The sequence below is a fragment of the Ylistrum balloti genome, unplaced genomic scaffold, assembly GCF_031769215.1.
Source record: "Ylistrum balloti isolate Yb309-2 unplaced genomic scaffold, AGI_CSIRO_Ybal_v1 Utg369974, whole genome shotgun sequence".
Classification (NCBI taxonomy): Eukaryota; Metazoa; Mollusca; class Bivalvia; order Pectinida; family Pectinidae; genus Ylistrum; species Ylistrum balloti.
Genome location: NW_026782065.1, coordinates 201,678 through 225,496, shown reverse-complemented (window position 1 = coordinate 225,496; position 23,819 = coordinate 201,678). Strand labels below are relative to the sequence as shown.

The following is a 23,819-nucleotide window of genomic DNA, read 5'->3' as shown; positions in this document are numbered from 1 at the left end:
CATGAAATTGGGACCAGATGCTGATAATGCCTTTGTTCTTCATTGGCTAGAAAAGAAAACGTCGTTTCGTGGTTTATTATTTAGCAAAAAACATCCACCCAGAAATGGTTTATCAGAGTGGTCAGATGAAGGTACGACACAGCTTAAGAAAATGGCCTTTTTCGGCAAAATATGTCGTATTATTATATTTATCAACATTGAACCTTTTGTGATTCGGATCCATATTCACGTTTGGGGTCAAGTCAATTACAATTGACATTTTTTACGGTTTGTTTCGAAGGTAACATTTAGAGATGTTAATATCCAAACATTGCCCCCGTAGATTATCCAATCCGTGCCATCCGTACAAATGTTTGGCCACGCCCCGAAAAGATGTTTTCTCTATCACAATGGCGTGATATTGTTTCAATTGCCAATCAAAAGTTATGATATTCTAGAATTCTAGAAAGTGGACAAAAATAGCGCAATGAAAAACAGCATTTCCACAATAGAAAACGACGGTGGTATACAATTGTTTAAAAACTATTTTGATGTAGAAAAGAATGCAATGTATTCATACCCTTTTTCTCACCCCAGTTGAAATGTCCAATACAGCTAATTTGCGTCAGAAACGCAGTGATACCATTCAAAGTTTGTACAAAAGGCACACGTGACTAGCACTTTTCAGTAGAAATCTCGTTTCGTTTTCCTAGGACTAGGACTGAAGCTGGAAGTGATTGTTGCTCGTCATTTTGCCTTTTGGTTCCATTCTGAACACCTTGTTCTTATTTCAGAACATGATATTACTTACTTGGATTGATCAAGATTCACTAAGTGTAAATCTTGGTATTTTTATTTTTATGTTGCCCTAGTCGTATTGGGTTTTTGAGTTTGGGTATAATCCAGTGTCCATTAAGGCATAGATTCATTTCAGTTTACTAGAAGTATATGTAATGCAAGGTTTCACAGTGTTATTACAAACAATGTGTACAACACTCTGATTAATTTCGAGTATCGAGATCAGTTGATCGATTATCACTAAAAAAAAACCAGCACTAAATTCAAAAATAACTCGGATATATAATAAGGTACCACTTTTGGAGGTACTTTGCTCTATACCTTATTCAGTAGGCACCTGAAAAGGGAACGACATGACTTTAGAAACTTTTTTTAAACCTCTATAGCATATTACAGTGTATCAATCGAGTGAAATTTCAGAAGGTCCTTAGATGACGGGGTTCTGACATCATAGTTCCGGTTCTATTTTTAGTAAAAGTGACTTTTACATTAACCTTTGGAACTTCTATTGGACATCTACGCCCCATACGGGGCCCCAACATCAAATCTGCAATTTACTTGAAAATAAGATAAATTGCAAACATTAGTCAGCTGTTTAATAGTCAACTAGCTTGGTAACAGCCATACAGCTTTTCTCTTCATCGCTGGTATTGAAGTGTCGCCAACATCATTTTATATCTGGTCATAGTCATTAAAATTCAAGGGTGACATAATGTTTCATTGGTTCACCAAGGAAAATGGATTTATTGTCCATTTTATTCACATCTGTATGTATTTAAAGGATTTTATATACTATGGCTGAAAATTATTTTCTATAAAGTATAAAATTTTAAAAAAATATATGAATTTAAAAAGTGTTCAAATACCATGATATCGGTTGAATGAAGCCTTGTTCAATCCAAATCAAGTGAAGCCGAGACACGGATTATTCCTGGTCATTTTGACCTAATTTAGACGCATCAACAAAACACGATATAAATATAAAGTTAGGTGGGTATATCTCGTTTATATGCTTATATTGGTTCCTTTTACATGCTTAAACTGTGTACACATACTGAATGACGTCCTAAAACTTGAAAATGTCGAAAATTGTTCATTTCTGACCCTTCTAAAAAGAAATCCTACTTGAGTAGATGACCAAAATTGATGATGCTATAAAATTCGTTAATAATCAAGACTTTTAAATGAAAACTTATATTTGCGTAGTATCAGGAAGCGCATATTATTTTCTCTGTGTTTTGTACTGTTGTAAATACCAGTAACTTAGTCTGCGTTTGTTGGCTATCGAGCAGTTCTCAAACTCTCCCTCCCCCCTCCATTTTCTCTGTGTTTTATATTGTTGTAAATACCAGTAACTTAGTCTGCGTTTGTTGGCTGTCGAGCAGTTCTCAAACTACCCCTCCCCTCCATTTTCTCTGTGTTTTGTACTGTTGTAAATACCAGTAACTTAGTCTGCGTTTGTTTGCTGTCGAGCAGTTCTCAAACTACCCCTCCCCTCCATTTTCTCTGTGTTTTGTATTGTTGTAAATACCAGTGACTTAGTCTGCGTTTGTCGGCTGTCGAGCAGTTCTCAAACTCTCCCCCCCTCCGTTTTCTCTGCATTCAGTATCAGGATAAACTGATACGTGTATTAGTGTAATGCACAGATTGTAGTCGCATTCGGACGGTCAACGTTCACTTTTGCAAACCAAACCTTGTTCATGTCCCATCAATGACCGGTTCGGATAAATTCCACTGTATATGTACATTGACATGACATTGGCCAAGAAGTTTCCTACATATTCCCCAATTACCGATCACCACGAACGACACAAACAATACTTACATCGTCAAGTACCAGTCCTATAAATCAGTACTGTCTCGTTCTGGGATTTCTTCTATTCTCCTCCTATAATATACCTTTGAAACGGAAGAGAAATTCGACACCTGTAAGATAATACTTGCTCATAAAAACATGAAATAAAACCATCTGTTAATGTGTTTATGTACTTCCTTGATCATTATTTTTGTTGTTTTTCATCCGTCATACTGTGTTATCTGCACTTGCACTCGATAACGTTGGAAATGCAACCCACACGGACAGCTGCTTTTATTTCGTATTATTAAAATACACCTTTACTTCAGATTAGAATTTGCTGGTGGAACTTTATCCCAAAATTCTAGAGTCCCAAAATTAGTACCCTTGGCCATTTAGTTATTGAGAAGATTTGTGTCATGGTATGAGCTCACTTGCCCTTTGGGAGGGTCAGCTTACAATCGGATGTAGTAATGTAGCTAAGGAAAATTAGAAGAGTTGGGTCTAAGTTACTCACTTTTTCTACAGCTTACAAACAAGTTTGTCACTTTGTCAATTTCTGTGAGCAACTTAAAAGCCTATTCCTAAAGCTTGTTACTACGTAAATGACATGGCTTACAGGACCTTAGGCTTAATCATTCAAACGAAATTCAAATGTAACAGGAAACAGTTAATTTACATTTTCCTGGAATTATAGGACGGACATGTTTGAGACATACTGGTATAGCAGATTGGTTTTGAAAAATATTCCCTTACATGTGTAAGTATTTATTAACTACATACCAATTGCAGTTACAGTAGAAATAAAAATTGTGCAAACAAAAATGTTTCTCTTACTTTTGACATGAGATGCTAAAAATGCTAATTTCAACCCAAACCTACAACTTCATTGAAGGAATTTATTTCTGAACACACAGCTAAAAATCAACGACACTGCCATGGTAACAAATTACTTACGTTTCAGCAAATTCCAACACAGAACAGTTTCAAAACATAACCACGTATAGACACTTTGGAAAATTCACTTCCTGTCAAGCTAGTGTTTGATCTGTAGACACAGGTTCTACTCAAATATTTATCTCCAACTCAATGCAAAAATATTATTCTGAAAAAATATGAAGCCCCCACATTGTCGACTTCAAAATATATAGATCAAGTTTAGTGAGGATTTATTTTTCAAATTTTAACAAAAACCTTTATAATGGGGTAATCTAATGAACAAAAAATCACCCAGAAACTGTGTACTGCTACCAGAGTTATTTGAACATTTGACCTTCCTCACAGCATGCTACTAATTGAGTCTTTTCTTTATTGAGAAGTTGTTTGAAGATTCTATGACATTTTAATCCATGTTATCTTAAAAGAGGGTCAAGGTAATTTAATTGAATAAACTTGGAAACCCTTCATCACAGCCTGCTTCAGGCTTGGTATCTATACCTCATGCCTTATGGTTATTGAGAAGAAATCGTTGGAAAGGTTTTTAAGATATTTGATCTCAGACCTAGAAAATTGTTAAGATCTTTCCTTTACACCAACTTTGTAGAACTTCCTCCCAGCATGCTACAGGTCAAACATCAGTACCTATAGGTCATTTAAAGGGAAAAGTTTATAACAGAAGACGGACACCCATCATAACATAAGATCAGTTGTCCTGAAGCAAGGGGAAGTAAGTCAGAAATGAACAGAAGTGACAACATAACAATGGGAAACAAGTGAGACAGCAAATAAAAGAGAGGATATGTGTTTTGTTATGGTCTCTGTCATCTTTACAGAACATAAATTATACGTAACAAAATCAAATAAAAGGAATACAAATTCTAAAAGGAACTTTTAATCATAAAAAATCTTGTCACAGGCTTAGTAAAAACATGAACAATTTGAGTGAAAAAATATAAAAACATGTAATTCCTCAGCAAAAAGGTAAATCAAAATTGAAATAAATAAAATGGAAACACAATATATATGAATAAATATTGTTATACGTAAATGTTTTGCAAAGTTAAGATAAATTATGGTATTTCATTACAAACATGAATTAGGACAAGTGTTCATTTTTTGTTATAAAGAACAACATCAATACCTGCTCATACAATTATAACAAGTATTTGACTGAATACAGTATGAAATATTCAAGTATACCTGCTTGAAAACAAGTTTCATTGATATGTGAAACAATCTCATTACAGATATTCAAACATTCCCAGAGATCTACCATATGATGAAATTGTTTATGTCCATATTACATGTGTGTGTTGTATACAGATAACCTGTCAATATTTAAGGATTTAACAAATTTGAAATAAAAAAACTTAAGTAATAATGAGCTTGTTTTAATCAGGAAAAATTTGAAAAGTGATACACAGGAACTCTCCATAACAGAATTTTATACCAGCATGCTGCATGCCCGATAAGTAGACTGAAAGATTTTAAGAAATTTAATGCCTGTTATCTTCAAAAAAGGTCAAGGTCATTATTTCAAATAAATTTGGAAACTTTTCATCTCAGCATGCTACAGGCCCATTTCAGTGCCCCATGCCATTCAGTTATTGAGAAGATTATTGATAGATTTTAAGAAATTTGATCCCCTTTATCTTGAAAGAAGGTAAAGGTCATTCAATAGAATAAACTTGGAAACCCTTCATCCCAGCATGCTACAGGCCCATATCAGTTGCCCACACCTTTCAGTTACTGGGAAGGAGTTGATTGAAAGATTTGAAGAAATTTTACCATTTGAACATTTAAACATTACATATTACACCTTCTTAAATTATATGTAACAAAATTACATAAAAGGGATACCAAATTCTGAATTTTTTTTATTAACATTAAAGCTTATCACAGACTATTAAAAACTCAAACAATTTGAGTGAAGAAAACTATGGATACAAAATATATAATTCCTACAGAAAATATAAACCATCATTTAAAAATATATGTATATATATTGCATATAAAAATATATGATTTGTTAATGTTTTGTACAGTTCAAATATGGTATTGTACAATAAATTGGACAAGTGCTCAATTTGTTATTAACATCAATATCTGGTAATTTGTAATATATATATATAGTATATAAGCATGGTATGAAATAACATTCAAAGTATGTCTGGTTGTAATATAATCTTATCACAGATGTTCCAATATTGCCATAGATAACGTTATACAATGCAGAACCAAACTGATTAATCATTTTGGCAGTTTTAATCTATAAAAAATGTGGTATACAGACAAACAAAATCACAGAAATCATATATATAGTAACTGCTATGTCTCCTACCATAGCACATTTTGAGACAGATTTTGTCTCTCTTTACCCATAGTATGAGAGTTTCAAGCTCTACACCATATCATCGTGAAGAGGTCAAGGTTAAACAATCAAGGTTCAAAGTCACATTTGACAACTTCTGAAAATTCACTGAACAATAATACTTACATTCATGGGAATGTTAGTATTCATGTCTGGTAGACATTTTCCAATCTTTTTTATGTGTTGCAGCCCAAAGGCTACAAGACAATTACCAGATATGATCTTTTTAACCTTGGGCCAGTTTTGAATTTGGTGACTTCACAATGGCTTTAAAAAGCTCAATAAAAGTTAGTAAATGTATTGATGGGTTTGCCAAGGATAGTTTGTTTTGACTTGGAAATCTGTTGTTGTATATGCGGGACATATAAAGCCATTTGCTCCAAGTAACGTCTGATTGAAGTCTCCAAGTGATCACTCCTTCTCAGGTGGTCGTCTGTCAAACGAGGACTGGCAAAAATCTGTCGGATCGAAGAAAATATTTCAGCATCATTAGAGCAGATTTCTGAATCCTACATAAGTATAGGGTTATCATAAGTGATCATTCAGGTGACTTTCATCGTATTGTTAAACAACTTCATATTTGTCTTGATTTTTAAAACCTTTTGCTCCAATGTGACATATATCTCACAGAAACATATTTCCTACAAGTAATTTTGCTCCAATTACAGAACACATATAATGTGCCACTATTAAATCTGTTTTCAATTACTTTTTCTTCATGTTAAATTTTCAAATGAATATAATCATTGATTGTAATTTTAACAATTTTCATGATATGAAAAAGATTTCACAAAAAATTGTGAGAATACTTTATGGCCAATAGATAAGTTGCAACAAATAGTATATTGATAATGTGTCCTCTGTGTCCTTTTTTAACATTGTATATTACACACCTGCTCCAGACGACCAGTACTGAATAGAAGTTTGTCTAGTAGGAGGCTGATCATATTCATCACCCCAGACTTCTGTGTTGAATTGGACAACATGGTGTAGATGTTCTCTATAACCATATGTACCTGTCAACAGAAACAAACTCCATAAGGTTGGTTTATTTATTTCCCAGTTATGGAAGTGAGGCAAGGAAAATCCCTCTTTACAATAGAAGATATACCTTGTTTACCAAGGGAGGTCAGTATAATTCTTGTTTATAAAGGGAGGTAAGTAGAATCCATTTTCACAAAGAGAGATAATTAGGATCCCTGTTTACAAAGGCACATAAGCAAGATACCTGTTTACAAAGGGAGATAAGTAGAACCCTTTTTACAAAGGGAGGTAAGTAGGATCCCTGTTTACAAAGGGAGGTAAGTACGATCCCTGTTAACAAAGGGAGGTAAGTAGGATACCTGTTTACAAAGGGAGATAAGTAGAACCCTGTTTACAAAGGGAGGTAAGTAGGATCCCTGTTTACAAAGGGAGGTAAGTAGGATCCCTGTTAACAAAGGGAGGTAAGTACGATCCCTGTTTACAAAGGGAGGTAAGTAGGATACCTGTTTACAAAGGGAGGTAAGTAGGATCCCTGTTAACAAAGGGAGGTAAGTACGATCCCTGTTTACAAAGGGAGGTAAGTAGGATACCTGTTTAAAAGGGAGATAAGTAGAACCCTGTTTACAAAGGGAGGTAAGTAGGATCCCTATTTACAAAAGGAGCTAAATAGGATACATGTTTACAATGGGATATAAGTAGAATATCTATTTACAAAGGGAGATAAGTAGAATCACTATTTACAATGGGATATTAATAGAATACCTATTTAGAAAGGGAGATCAGTAGAATCCCTGTTTACAAAGGAAGATAAGTAAAAGACAAACATCTGAGATTAACTTCCTGTTTGCAATTAATGGTTTACCTTAAAGTTGTATACATAAGATATTTATCTATATATAACTGATGAAGAGAAATATACTGTTGACATACCCTGAAAGAAAACCCAGAATATTTACCTCTCTTACGAAGACCAGGGAAGATTTCACAAGCTTATAAATTTCGTAGTCCATCAACTCTCTTGGTCTATATTTCGTACTCCTTTGTCTCTACAATGTAATCAATATAGGTGTTAACTGTATTCATTCCTACAATTATTCCACATACAAACATAAAGATTTCAACTAAATCTCAAAGGAGGTTGTAAGGTACATATCAAAAATATAACTTTACTAAACAGCAATAAATATGGGCAAGCTTATTACCAGATACTGATGTATGTTTTGTTACCACTGATGTATGTTTTGTTTACATTAATGTAAGTTTTGTTATCACGATGTAAGTTTTGTTTCACTGATGTATGTTTTGTTTACGCTGTTGTAAGTTTTGTTTTCACTGATGTAAGTTTTGTTTACAGCATTGGTTTAATTTTGTTTACACAAATATAAATTTTGTTTATACAGACTAGGGGTTAAACTTACTGCTGCTTTCACTGCGTAGAATTTTGCTTTGGCTTCCACAGTCTCCACATTTAATATCCGAATCCATTTGTGCCTGTGCTCTACGCTCTTCTTGTACATTTTAATAGGAAATGCATAACTGATATTGTTATCAAGCTCCATCGTCTGAAAATGAATATTCACACAATAATTTTACCATTGTTACAAAAGAATAAAGAACAATCCGAATCAGGCCTGATTACAATTACAACGATTTGCAAAAGTTATAATACACAACTTTTGACACCAACCCCCTGACAAATTAGAACTGTTGTCCATGGGCAAACTCTCCCCACTCCTACCCTCTAATAACACCCAAACATTTCAATAACATAAAATATTTGATGTCATTTTGTAACATCATGGCCAATGCAGTCGTGTAAGAATCTGTTGAAATTTTTTTTTTTTTTCATAAATATCAAATCTATTGCAAAGAAGCATAACAATGTGAAGAGGGAGAATACCTAAACCTGATGTAGATTGCACTCATCGACAATGTATAATGATTATTAGCATCAAATTTCCTTGAAATCCTTTCAGTAGTTTAGGAGAAGCTGGTACATCAATGAGTTCCCAAGGGGTATAAATTTCCAAAAAGGGGAGATAACTCAACCGGATATAGATTACACACAAGGATTATAAGGACAAGGATTATTACCAGCAAGTTTTGTTGAAATCTACTAAATAGTATAGGAGGAGCATCCTATACAACATTGTATAAGAATTATAGCCAGCATGTATAGTTGAAATCAATGCAGTAGTTTAGGAGGAGTAACCGGTATATTGTTGTATCTACGCATAAAGGGCCTGTTGAACGAACCGACAACTTGATTCTAGTATACTCCTCCTCCATCCAAACTTCTTTGCGATAAGGTATAATAATGAGGCACATAAAATCAGGTTTTCAAAGAATTTCTAAGTAACCTAGACTCACCACTTCTTCTTTCTTGTTTTTTGCACACACTAACATGTTCATAGCAACATGTGAGCTCCAATCTTTCAAACATTCCCAACAGAAACTGTGTGAACATTTACACCTCATCTGTGAACAACCACCATTTTTCTCCATAGGGTAATGACATTTAGGACATTGCTTTACTTGAACATAATATGTCATTGTTTCTACAGGAGTCCACCTGCCATCATCACCTATAAATGATACATGACAATATGGTCAGCAAAGTCACAATAAGGAAAGGAATGAAAAGTAAATCTGACTTTATTTGTCTTGAGATCCTTAACCACTTTATATTGGAGCCCAGATATAAAGGTTTTCTAACCATCCATCGGCAAATCAAAGCAAGATCTGAACTAGATGTAATCAAATCACAGGTATTTCAGAGTTAATACATTAAATTATGAATTCTTTCCAAAACATCCAAATAATCTTAAGATGACATTGTAGTAACACTTCTTTTGAAAAAATTTTAACTCCCCTAACTACCAATTTTTTCTGTTTTTTAAACTTCATTTTCAGTATATTGTACATTGTACAACTTTGTATTTCATCATGTTCCAAAAACATTTTTTCCCCTCCCTGCTAGTATCAAGTGGGTTCCTACTAGCTATGAATAAATGATTGAAATACAAGGTGTTGGAAGAACAAAGAGTAAACTAGAAAACAATATACTGCTACATTGCTAATCTAACCATTTTGAAGAAGCATCTTCTTATAGACTGAGTACTGATCACAGGTCGCAGGCCAGTGGACATCAGACCGACAGGAGAAACACCAAGCCTTGCCACAGACACATAGGACCGGTGAAAATCTTTTGCCTGAAAAATAAGCATTGTATAGAAATTTCATGTTCCGATTAGGGCTGTGCTAGTAAACATGAGTTTGATCGGTCCTGATGTAGTAGCTAAGTGTATGTTTGACCGTGGTGAGCTAGCAAGGCACTTGTGTGACCCTGTTAAGCTAGCAAGGTGTATGTTTGACCCTGGTGAGCTAGTGAAGTGTTTGTTTGACCCTTGTGAGCTAGCAAGGTGTATGTTTGACCGTGGTGAGCTAGCAAGGCACTTGTGTGACCCTGTTAAGCTAGCAAGGTGTATGTTTGACCCTGGTGAGCTAGTGAAGTGTTTGTTTGACCCTTGTGAGCTAGCAAGGTGTATGTTTGACTCTGGTGAGCTAGCGAAGTGTTTGTTTGACCCTGGTGAGCTAGCAAGGCGCTTGTTTGGTCCTGGTGAGCTAGTGAAGTGTTTGTTTGACCCTTGTGAGCTAGCAAGGTGTATGTTTGACTCTGGGGAGCTAGCGAAGTGTTTGTTTGACCCTGGTGAGCTAGCAAAGTGTATGTTTGACCCTGGTGAGCTAGCTGAGTGTATGTTTGACCCTGGTGAGCTAGCAAAGTGTAAGTTTGACCCTAATGAGCTAGCTAAGTGTTTCTTTGACCCTGGTGAGCTAGCTAAGTGTATGTGTGACCCTGATGAGCTAGCAAGGTGCTTGTTTGACCCTGGTATGCTCGCAACGTGTATGTTTGACCCCAGTGAGCTAGATAGGTATTTGTTTGACCCTGGTGAGCTAGCTAAGTGTTTCTTTGACCCTGGTGAGCTAGCTTAGTGTTTCTTTGACCCTGGTGAGCTAGCTAAGTGTTTCTTTGACCCTGGTGAGCTAGCTAAGTGTTTCTTTGACCCTGGTGAGCTAGTTTAGTGTTTCTTTGACCCTGGTGAGCTAGCTAAGTGTTTCTTTGACCCTGGTGAGCTAGCTAAGTGTATGTGTGACCTTGATGAGCTAGCTAAGTGTATGTTTGACCGTAGTGAGCTAGTAAGGCACTTATTTGACCCTGATGTGCTAGCAAGGTGTATGTTTGACTCTGGGGAGCTAGCGAAGTGTTTGTTTGACCCTGGTGAGCTAGCAAAGTGTATGTTTGACCCTGGTGAGCTAGCTGAGTGTATGTTTGACCCTGGTGAGCTAGCAAAGTGTAAGTTTGACCCTAATGAGCTAGCTAAGTGTTTCTTTGACCCTGGTGAGCTAGCTAAGTGTATGTGTGACCCTGATGAGCTAGCAAGGTGCTTGTTTGACCCTGGTATGCTCGCAACGTGTATGTTTGACCCCGGTGAGCTAGATAGGTATTTGTTTGACCCTGGTGAGCTAGCTAAGTGTTTCTTTGACCCTGGTGAGCTAGCTTAGTGTTTCTTTGACCCTGGTGAGCTAGCTAAGTGTTTCTTTGACCCTGGTGAGCTAGCTAAGTGTTTCTTTGACCCTGGTGAGCTAGTTTAGTGTTTCTTTGACCCTGGTGAGCTAGCTAAGTGTTTCTTTGACCCTGGTGAGCTAGCTAAGTGTATGTGTGACCTTGATGAGCTAGCTAAGTGTATGTTTGACCGTAGTGAGCTAGTAAGGCACTTATTTGACCCTGATGTGCTAGCAAGGTGTATGTTTGACCCTGGTGATCAGATAGCTAGGTGTTTGTTTGACCCTGGTGAGCTAGCAAGGCGCTTGTTTGGTCCTGGTGAGCTAGCGAAGTGTTTGTTTGACCCTGGTGAGCTAGCAAAGTGTATGTTTGACCCTGGTGAGCTAGCTGAGTGTATGTTTGACCCTAATGAGCTAGAAAAGTGTATGTTTGACCCTGGTGAGCTAGCTGAGTGTATGTTTGACCCTAATGAGCTAGCTAAGTGTTTCTTTGACCCTGGTGAGCTAGCTAAGTGTATGTGTGACCCTGATGAACTAGCAAGGTGCTTGTTTGACCCTGGTATGCTCGCAAGGTGTATGTTTGACCCCAGTGAGCTAGATAGGTATTTGTTTGACCCTGGTGAGCTAGCTAAGTGTATGTGTGACCCTGGTGAGCTAGCTAAGTGTTTCTTTGACCCTGATGAGCTAGCTGAGTGTATGTTTGACCCTGGTGAGCTAGCTTAGTGTATGTTTGACCCTGGTGAGCTAGCTTAGTGTTTCTTTGACCCTGGTGAGCTAGCTAAGTGTTTCTTTGACCCTGGTGAGCTAGTTTAGTGTATGTGTGACCCTGGTGAGCTAGCTAAGTGTTTCTTTGACCCTGGTGAGCTAGCTAAGTGTTTCTTTGACCCTGGTGAGCTAGCTAAGTGTATGTGTGACCTTGATAAGCTAGCTAAGTGTATGTTTGACCGTAGTGAGCTAGCAAGGCACTTATTTGACCCTGATGTGCTAGCAAGGTGTATGTTTGACCCTGGTGATCAGATAGCTAGGTATTTGTTTGACCCTGGTGAGCTAGATAAGTATTTGTTTGATCTTGATGTGTTAGCTAGGTGTTTATTTATTGTTTGTTATAGTATCTTGCTATTCAAGAATAACCCATAGTCTGAGAATCAGTTATCTGTGTCAAAATCACAAAATGTATTCGAGTGTTATGTAGGAGATATATATTCAAGTATGTAGTGACACAAAGAAAAAATACGAAACATTAAGAGATTATCAGAGGGAATGAGAATAAATGATATTATAAAATTCAGTTCTTTACCTGGATTTGATAACTTAGCAACTGTACGACAGGAGGTCTTTGGACACCATTGCCATTTCTGTGAACTCTCCACCAAAGATTCCATATTTCTGTATATCCACTTAGAGACCACATCTGAAGGTAGCAGGCAGCTAACCATCACTTCATCTACCACAGAGTCACAGCCATATGTCTGTAATGTAAAGGGGCGGGGCACATATAACATCACTTCATCTGCCACAGTAACAGTTATATGTCTGTTATGTAAAGGGGTGGGGCACATATAACATCACTTCATCTACCACAGTCACAGTTATATGTCTGTTATGTAAAGGGGTGGGGCACATATAACATCACTTCATCTACCACAGTCACAGTTATATGTCTGTTATGTAAAGGGGTGGGGCACATATAACATCACTTCATCTACCACAGTCACAGTTATATGTCTGTTATGTAAAGGGGTGGGGCACATATAACATCACTTCATCTACCACAGTAACAGTTTATATGTCTGTTATGTAAAGGGGTGGGGCACATATAACATCACTTCATCTACCACAGTCACAGTTATATGTCTGTTATGTAAAGGGGTGGGGCACATATAACATCACTTCATCTACCACAGTCACAGTTATATGTCTGTTATGTAAAGGGGTAGGGCACATATAACATCACTTCATCTACCACAGTAACAGTTATATGTCTGTTATGTAAAGGGGTGGGGCACATATAACATCACTTCATCTACCACAGTCACAGTTATATGTCTGTTATGTAAAGGGGTGGGGCACATATAACATCACTTCATCTACCACAGTCACAGTTATATGTCTCTAATGACAGTGACTGACCTTTTATAACCTCAAACTTAGATATAGATATCTTTACTACCAGTATGTAGCTAGATTATAGTGATCTACATTAGCTACATTTAATCTTCCATACCTGGCAAGTAATCTTCAGGGCTCCCTCATGGATTTTTTCCCAAATATGTCTTCTCCAGCAGTCCACACAAAAGTAATGGCTACATGGCATCAGTATACAGCCCTCTGTGTATGGGGCATCTGACTGACAGAGGCATGTTTCACAGAATCCGAACACAGATGATGAATTTGACAAGTTAATTGGGAAAACATAAAAAGAGGAGAGCAGAGAATTCTGGAAAATAATAACAGTTTACAAAAGATAAAACAAATATCCCGATTATGGGTAGTTAGATGCTGATATAGAAAAATTACATATTGACTGATTTATTTCTAATTATCTACGAAATAAACATATTTAAAAAAAAACAACAAAGGAGTTTGGCTTAACTCACACCTTCTAATAAACCATAAACTAGAAAATATCAGTTAGACATGAATGGTCCTGCTCCACCATTTGATTTCAAACAAGATGCGACATGCAGTGGAATAGTAGGAAATGGTTAATATTTCATAAATATATATTATTTATACGTAACTCCAGTGGAAAGAATTTTTACGGATGATCTGAAACATTTTGAACAAGTATATAAATTCTCACCATGTCCTGCGTCACCCTGTCTCTCTGTGTGTCTTCTGTGCTGATTAATGTGTTGAAGGCCTCTTTCACAGTCCCCAACTCAACGACTGACCCACATAATGTGGCAGCTAGTTGACCAATACCCAAACCTTTGTGTTTTTTCTCCTTGATACATCTGTTACAATGAGATCATACATACAATAAAGAAATAAGTGAAATCTTACAATATTAAAGCCATGTGTCGATCTGTCAAAAATTTCAAAATAGTGACAAAATCTGTTTTATTTTAACATAACACAAGACTTTAGTTATATACTTAATATCTAGGCTGAAGATTAATTACAATCTTATGATTGACAAGATACAAAGACTTCCAGTTTGATTTGAAACTTTTACAAGTATGAACTGCCACACATTTGTTGAGGTACACGCATGATGACTACAACACTAACCTGTGATGTTGTGAAAATTGATCGAGGAGATTTCTGACAAATAGCACCACCTCCTGGATGGTAAATACTCTATCCAACTGAAGCTGACTCTGAAGTGATGTGGAGAGCTCCTTCGTATTCACCTGATCTGACTGAACTCTGATCCTACATAAAATAATGTATGTATGTATTCGACTAACAAAACATTGAGCAAAGAAATGCTTGGTTTTATTTTTTCACATAACACATAGATCAACCATTATTTTCTATTGTAGTACCATTTTATGTAGTATCACAAAAAAATAAGTTTTATTCTAAAACACACCTTCAATAATGGGCTATTCAGACAAAAATTCATAGTTTGCGTAGATCCAGCGCTATGCAGGCTCCTTTATTACTACAAATATTGTTTACTACTCTAGAATAAGTTGAAATCTTTTTTGACAACTCTCATACCAATATTCTGGATCTTGTCTTGATACCGCTGACCATTCAGATTTCTGCCAAAGTACCAAGCTTCCCTGAGTTGTCTCTCCTGTAACACTAACTTTCACCATTTGTGGAATGCAAGATCCAACATGGAACTCCCCAGGGTGAGCTAGTCTGTAATTCTCCATACTTTCCTTTTCAATGACACAACGACAACCGTCACTGTCAAAGTCAGCATTGTCCCACACAAGGTTTGTCACAGCTGATGTTATAACCCCCGTACCAATAACCTCATACTTTTTCACCTCTTTCTCCTCTGATCCACTGTCTGGGTGTTCTACATGGATGACTTTATTCTTTCCAAAGTAGGCACCAGAATTGTTCCCTGAAGCTGTATTAGGTGTTTTGTGGCCATGACTCCGCTTGGAAAGAGAATTCCGAGGCCTATTACCAGGTGTTAGGCAAAAGTCTGCTAGTGTTGCGTGAACTGGCTCATTATGAAGGTACATACTTGCCTCCTCATCAAGACAGTCAAACTCCTCCTCAAAACAGGAGAGTTCTTCATCATCACGGTAACCATTCTGATACAGTCTCTGGTCTGAACTCGAGATGTTTTTGAAATACCATTGAGGGCTTGGTTTTGAACAGCATCCCTTGGATTTCATGTGCGGGGCTTCATAATAGGAGATGTATTTGTGAACTACAATAGTACCATTGAGAGTTTGATATTAGTGAGAAATGTTCACACCAAAATACAAAAATACACAACAAAACAATACAAAAAAAATCATCTGGTGTGGAAAAACAATAGATAGCGTTAAATGACAAATTTCATAAATCTCTTACAAAAATGGAAACCAGAAGAACACAGGCCTAAACGGTCATCTGTCTATAAAGACCAATATAAGCCACAGGTCAAATAGTCCTAAAACTTCTGTACAACTTTCAAAAGATACATTGCTGGTTCATAAAAACATTTTCTACAAACTCGAAATAATTTTCTTGACATATATGTCATTACCATGGATCTATTTCTTGTGAAAAAAGATGTTTGAAGATCTCAACTCATTTGACACAAGAGACCTTGAGTAAAAGTCAAGGTCAATCAGTTTTGGTAGCCCTTCATCCACTTATATTAAAGAATCAATATCAACAATCTGGACCATTTTATTATTGAGAAGAAGTTGTTTGAAGATTTTAATACATATGACCCCTGTGACCTTTAAAAAGAGAAAAGGTCAACCACATGAACAAAATTAGTAACTCTTCATCCAAACATGCCACAGGCCCAATATAAGCACCCTATGCATTTTGGTCATGAAGAAGTTATTTAAAGATTTTGACATATTTGACCCTTGTGACCGTAAAAGTGGGTCAAGGTCAATAATATGAACACACTTGGTAGCCATTCATCTCGGCATGCTACAGACCAAATATCACTCTTGGTCTTTTGGTTATTGAGAAGAATTTTTACAAATTTATCCCCTGTGACCCTGAAAATGGGTTAATGTCATACATATTAAGAAAGTTTGTACTCCTCCATCCCATCATGCTAAATTGCTAATTTCAACACCTTTGGCATTTTGGTTACTGAAAAGAAGTATTTAAAGATATTAACATATGTGACACCTCTGACTGTGATAGTTGGCCAAGGTCATTCAAGTCTACAATCTTGGTAGCTCTCATTCATGCATGCTACAGGCCAAATATCAACAACCTGGGCCTTTTGGTTATTGATAAGTCATTTAAAGATTTCAACATATTTGATACTTGTGACCTTGAAAGTGGTAGCACTTCATCTCAGCATGCTACAAGCTAAATATCATCACTCTTGGTCTTTTGGTTATTGAGGAGTTCTTTAAAACATTTCAACTTATTTGACAGAGGTGATTTTGAAAGTGGGTGAAGGTCAATAATATGAACAAACATGATAGCCCTTCATGCCAGCATGTTAAATTGTTTCAACATATTTGACCCCTTTGACTTTGAAAGCAGGTCAAGGTCACTTATTCTAACAAATTTGGTACCCCTTTATTCAATTTGACCCCTGTGACCCTGAAAATGGACCAAGGGCATTAATTTAAACAATCTTGGTATACCTTCATCCCAGCATGGTGAAGGCTTAATATCAGCACCCTAGGCCTTTTGCTTATCAAGATTTTTAAAATTTTGAAATGTTTGATAACTGTGACCTTCAAAGTGGGTCAAGGTCAATCACTTTAATAATCTTGGTAGCCATTTACGCCAGCATACCACAAGCCTATTATCAGCATCCTAGGCCTTTTGGTCATTGTGAAGAAGTTGTTTACAGATTTTCACATATTTTACCCCTGTGGCCTTAAAAGCGTGTCAAGGTCATTCATTTTACAAACTCCAAAGCCCTTTGTCCCACCACACTACATGCCCAATATCAGCAACTTGGGCCTTTTGGATATTGAGAAGAAGTCATTTGAATGCAAAGTTTATGTATAGTGGACTGCAGACTGAGGACAGCACAACACGATGGACGAAACAGAATAGCTAAAGTCATCCTGATTCTTCTGGTCAGATGACCTTATAAATGTGAGATTCTGTTCATCATATAACTTTGCTGTTTTTGCAAGCATTTTATTCAAATACCTGAGTAATGTTCAATCTAGGCTGACTATCATATATACTAAACAAAAAAAGAAAGGTAACACTACTTTATTCTGTGATTAATTAATTAACCCCTTCATAAATCCTTACCAATCATGTGCGTATAAAGTAATTGATGAATTCTGATAAAAATGCAGTCATGGTTCATTATAAAACTTTGTGTTCAGTTGATTTTATTCGACTGTAAAGGACGTTGGGGTCAATTTCAAAGGTAACAACATTCGAGGAGAAAAACGCTCCCCTCGTTGCCTCCACACTCTGCGCCTTCCGTCACCATGTTGCAGACAAAACCTGGACTCATCTGAAAACAGATTGTTCCATTGTCATAAGGCCCAACGACGGTGAACACGGGTCCAGTTACATCGATTATTACGGTGACGTCGCAACAAATTGGGTCCAGTGTAGGGACGACACGCTTTCAATTGGTAGGCCCTCAACCTGTTGCGGACTGTTTGGGGGGACACACTACTGCGGTTACGAATCGATTGCGCAAGTGTATCAATCGTATACGACGGTTATCCCTGGCGGTAGTTTTATGGGGTCGGCCGCTTCGGGGACGATTGGATGTTGACCCAGTTTGGTTTAAACGACTTACCAACTGGCAAATTGTCTTAATTATGCAACCAAAATGCCGTGCAACTCGACGGCGAGACTCCCAAGCCTGGATCATGCCTACAGCCCTTTCTCTCTGTACTTGTGACAGCCGGGGCATAATGATAAAGTTGATAGATAGCAAGGTTCGGTGATTTCTAAGTCCTAAGGATCTAAGGAACAGTTGTCAGTTTGAATGTTTATGAAATTCAAGCGAAGACAGAAGTTAGTTGCAGAAAACCTCGTGCAGCTCTTTCGCTAATACAGACTTTCACGCTTGAATGATTTTGGTAACGCCCTTGGATTTTGTAATGTAAAACATTACCATTTTCTAATATTGCACAAACGTCATTTGGTTTTCACTCATTTACAGGTATTCTCCAAGGAAACATGTTAACCTTTCTTTTTTTGTTGAGTATATATGTTTTACTCAGTATTATTTTCTTCAGTAATGTTACAAATGCTTATCTTGACATGAAAAATACAAAAATATCGAGATGACAATAGAATCTTAATTCAAACTCAAATTCAATAAAACAAGGAGTAAATATGACAAAATCAATGATGACACCAAGATATGTAAACATATGACTCACAAATGAAACAAAAGGAAACATTCATCCAATCACAACTAGCGTAAAGTGTTATTTAACATGTGGTCGTAACACGATTCATGTACATGTATTAGATGTTTCTATGCTGATAACAAGAGAGTGTGTAATAAGGGTGTTATCAGAGAAGTTATCTACCACTAGTGTCAAAGCACTGATTGTGGGAGTTATATTATAATGGGTGTTATCGGAGAAGTTATCTACCACCAGTGTTAAAGCACTGATTGTGGGAGTTATATTATAATGGGTGTTATCGGAGAAGTTATCTACCACTAGTGTCAAAGCACTGATTGTGGGAGTTATATTATAATGGGTGTTATCGGAGAAGTTATCTACCACCAGTGTTAAAGCACTGATTGTGGGAGTTATATTATAATGGGTGTTATCGGAGAAGTTATCTACCACTAGTGTTAAAACACTGATAATGGGAGTTATGTTATAATGGGTGTTATCGGAGAAGTTATCTACTACTAGTGTCAAAACACTAATAATGGGAGTTATGTTATAATGGGTGTTATTAGAGAAGTTATCTACTACTAGTGTCAAAACACTAATAATGGGAGTTATGTTATAATGGGTGTTATCGGAGAAGTTATCTACTACTAGTGTCAAAACACTAATAATGGGAGTTATATTATAATGGGTGTTATCGGAGAAGTTATCTACTACTAGTGTTAAAACACTAATAATGGGAGTTATATTATAATGGGTGTTATCGGAGAAGTTATCTACTACTAGTGTTAAAACACTAATAATGGGAGTTATATTATAATGGGTGTTATCGGAGAAGTTATCTACTACTAGTGTTAAAACACTAATAATGGGAGTTATATTATAATGGGTGTTATTAGAGAAGTTATCTACTACTAGTGTTAAAACACTAATAATGGGAGTTATGTTATAATGGGTGTTATTAGAGAAGTTATCTACTACTAGTGTTAAAACACTAATAATGGGAGTTATGTTATAATGGGTGTTATCGGAGAAGTTATCTACTACTAGTGTCAAAACACTAATAATGGGAGTTATGTTATAATGGGTGTTATCGGAGAAGTTATCTACTACTAGTGTCAAAACACTAATAATGGGAGTTATGTTATAATGGGTGTTATCGGAGAAGTTATCTACTACTAGTGTCAAAACACTAATAATGGGAGTTATGTTATAATGGGTGTTATCGGAGAAGTTATCTACTACTAGTGTCAAAACACTAATAATGGGAGTTATGTTATAATGGGTGTTATCGGAGAAGTTATCTACTACTAGTGTCAAAACACTAATAATGGGAGTTATGTTATAATGGGTGTTATCGGAGAAGTTATCTACTACTAGTGTTAAAACACTAATAATGGGAGTTATGTTATAATGGGTGTTATGAGAGAAGTCATCCACCCCTAATGTTAAAGCACTGATAATGGGACTTATGTAATGATGGGTATTATAATAGACAAGGTATGTGATGAATGAAAATATGTATTTATTAAAATCTTTATTCTACTTTGTATATCAGCAGTCAAATTTGAAAGAATTTTAACTCATTTTATTTGTCCTACAGCTTGCAAAGAGGATTTAAAAGCTCATCCCCTAACATGCAACTTCACATATATAGCATAGCCCAGATTCTATTGGTTATTGAAAGAAGTTTAGTTTTTATCACATTTGATCCTTCTGACCTTGAAAATGAGCCCAGGTAATTCATTTGAACATTTAGTTGTCCTGTATTCAAGCATTCTACTGGTCCATTATCATGACTTTGGGCCTCTTCGTTATTGAAAAGGGATGTTTGAAGATTTTTTGCCCATTGGCCCCTGTGACCTTGAAAAAAGATCAAGGTCATTTTCTTGATCAAACTGGGAAGCCCTTCACCCCAGGATGCTACAGGTCAAATATCAGTACCACTGGCCTTTTGATTATTGAGAAGTCATGTCAAGAGAAAAGCTGATGTCGGATGGACACCAGGCCATTGCAGTAAACTCACTTCCCCATTCAGGTAGGTGAGTCAAAATGCTAATTCAGCAGACAGATAATAAAGAAAGGTGAGAAGAGGCAAACAAGTCTGTGATTAGTCTGGTTACCTATTGTCTATAATACATATAACATATTGTTCAAATATTGAATAGTAGACATCTGTGATAAATCTCTATATATGTTCCTATAAAATAAACCATATAGCACAGTCTTACTTACATTTACACCTCGTTCTCTTGGAGGAGCTACAGAGTTGATAATTTACTTCATATCTGACCTCTGGCACAGACACGTTGTGAAAGTCACCATTTAAAACCCTAAACAAATGAAAATAGAACAATTAGATAATTAGCTTGGTTTTATTGTGAAACCTTCAGTGAATCAAGGTTTAGTTGGTGTAAATTCTGGGTTTCCACCGATTTCCACTTGCCTATCATTTGTATGAATGTATAAAAGCATAACTGATATTATCTTATGTTTTAACTGTAAATCATCTTTATTGGATGCAAACACAGTGAAATTAAATCTACCAACTCATAAAGTATATGTTTTACAAGCTTTAACAAAATATGAGATTTCTAACATCAGGTTTGAAACAAAATTTTAAACAAAAATGAAATATTTTTCAAATGTTAATTACAATGATTGCAATGCATATACCTCATGTACAAAAAGCCCTATCAACCACTCACTCTGGGATATTGATTCTGGAAGGTGTCTCCTTTGGTTGGGTTGATATTTTTCGTTGAATTCCTCGAAAGTGTGTTTTTTTTTTGTGTTTACGTAATTTTACTGTTGGAGTAGACGTTGACCTTGCCAATTCCTGCTGTTTCCTATGACAGTTCAGCTTGAGGTCGGACATAGAGGACAGGGATTTTTTTGGGTGACTATGATGAACAGTGTATTTGGTATCATGATAAGACATGGTGTCTCCACGATTAGATAGGTATTTGTTATACCATGAATGGCTGACACGTTTATGCATGACAAGTCTGTAATCTTCTTCCTCCAAATCACCTTCATCAATCAGATCAATTATCTGCTGTGGAAGAGTCCATCTTTTATGCTTGTTAATTGAATAACTTACAGTATCCGATGTAAAATACTTGTCACTTCTATATACAGGGAGGTCACCATCTGGCAGATCCTGGGCAAGTAGATCAGTAACTTGTTCTGCATCACTACTGTCTGTGCTGTTAAGGAGAAACTTAAACACAAATCCTTCAGTCTTATATCTTGAACAGATGGAGTGACAGTGAGAGCAGACATTTCTTCCAGTGTTTACACCATGCTTTCCCTGCCTTAATACCATTGTGTCACTTAATCTTTGTAACCTGTAAACAATGCAAATTGTGTTGAATACAAAATAAACTTATATAATGATATGATATCAACTATTGAGTTAGATATCTCTCAACCCAATCAGTGATACAATGCAATTGGACACAGATACGAGTGATTTAAAATTATGATATCACTAGCATATGTCAGTAATTACTGATCAAATCTGGATCATCCACAATATTCCAGACTCAATGTTATCAATTACATTATAATAATATCCCTATATATTAGTGACATCATCAATTACATCTTGTGATATTCCTATATATTAGTGACATCATCAACTACATCTTGTGATATTCCTATATAATAGTGACATCATCAATTACATCTTGTGATATTCCTATATATTAGTGACATCATCAATTACATCTTGTGATATTCCTATATATTAGTGACATCATCAACTACATCTTGTGATATTCCTATATAATAGTGACATCATCAACTACATCTTGTGATATTCCTATATATCAGTGACATCATCAATTACATCTTGTGATATTCCTTTATAATAGTGACATCATCAATTACATCTTGTGATATTCCTATATATCAGTGATGTCAACAATTACATCTTGTGATATTCCTATATATCTGTGACATCATCAATTACATCTTGTGATATTCCAATATAATAGTGACATCATCAATTACATCTTGTGATATTCCTATATATCAGTGATGTCAACAATTACATCTTGTGATATTCCTATATAATAGTGACATCATCAACTACATCTTGTGATATTCCTATATATCAGTGATGTCAACAATTACATCTTGTGATATTCCTATATATCTGTGACATCATCGATTACATCTTGTGATATTCCTATATATCAGTGATGTCAACAATTACATCTTGTGATATTCCTTTATATTAGTCACATCATCAACTACATCTTGTGATATTCCTATATATCAGTGATGTCAACAACTACATCTTGTGATATTCCTATATAATAGTGACATCATCAATTACATCTTGTGATATTCCTATATATCAGTGATGTCAACAATTACATCTTGTGATATTCCTATATATTAACAGGGGCATATACGTCCCTGATATTAGTGATTTCATAAATTACACATTAGTGATATTCCTATATATTAGTGATGTCATAAGTGACACATTAGTGATATCATCATTTATTTCTCGGTGTATATATTGCTGATAACACATATAAATCGTCAAAATTCATGATGGCTGCATTTCGTTGTTTTTGTTAGGTTTTTCTGGACACCGCACTGCGATAAAATTAAGAACGGATGACAATTCGAAAATCTAATAGGAGGGCTGAGAAGAAAACAATGATTTCAGAAACCGACAATATTCCATTAATATATATTAGCGGATGTCTGTGGGCTTACATTGCCAAACTGTCCCAATGAGGAATCCAAACAAAGTTAGGTCTATGAATACCCGATACCTTCATCCAGCCTGGCATGCAACCACCACTCTTTATCGTCGAGTCTCTGCGGTCTTACCTGAATGTGTATCCAAACAACTGCTGCCTGTCATACACAGCCTCAAAGTTTCCTTAGTGCTTCACAATCTCTGAGACCTAATATATATAGATTCAGGATAGGA

At 36.0% G+C, this 23,819-nt stretch overlaps 1 protein-coding gene across 1 annotated transcript; it reads right to left on the bottom strand.

The window, feature by feature from the left end:
• Window positions 1-6,144: 6,144 nt before the first annotated feature.
• Window positions 6,145-23,797, bottom strand: LOC132547763 (uncharacterized). Its single transcript, XM_060211565.1, has 14 exons — window positions 23,717-23,797; window positions 21,571-22,212; window positions 21,098-21,195; window positions 15,099-15,771; window positions 14,664-14,807; window positions 14,233-14,386; window positions 13,654-13,866; window positions 12,727-12,898; window positions 9,953-10,078; window positions 9,237-9,451; window positions 8,285-8,428; window positions 7,823-7,912; window positions 6,776-6,898; window positions 6,145-6,340 (listed from the first exon to the last, which is right to left on the bottom strand). Exons 2-14 carry the CDS (start codon window positions 22,188-22,190, stop codon window positions 6,161-6,163), a joined length of 2,952 nt encoding a protein of 983 aa, XP_060067548.1. The 5' UTR covers window positions 22,191-22,212; window positions 23,717-23,797; the 3' UTR covers window positions 6,145-6,160.
• Between the last annotated feature and the right edge of the window lie 22 nt (window positions 23,798-23,819).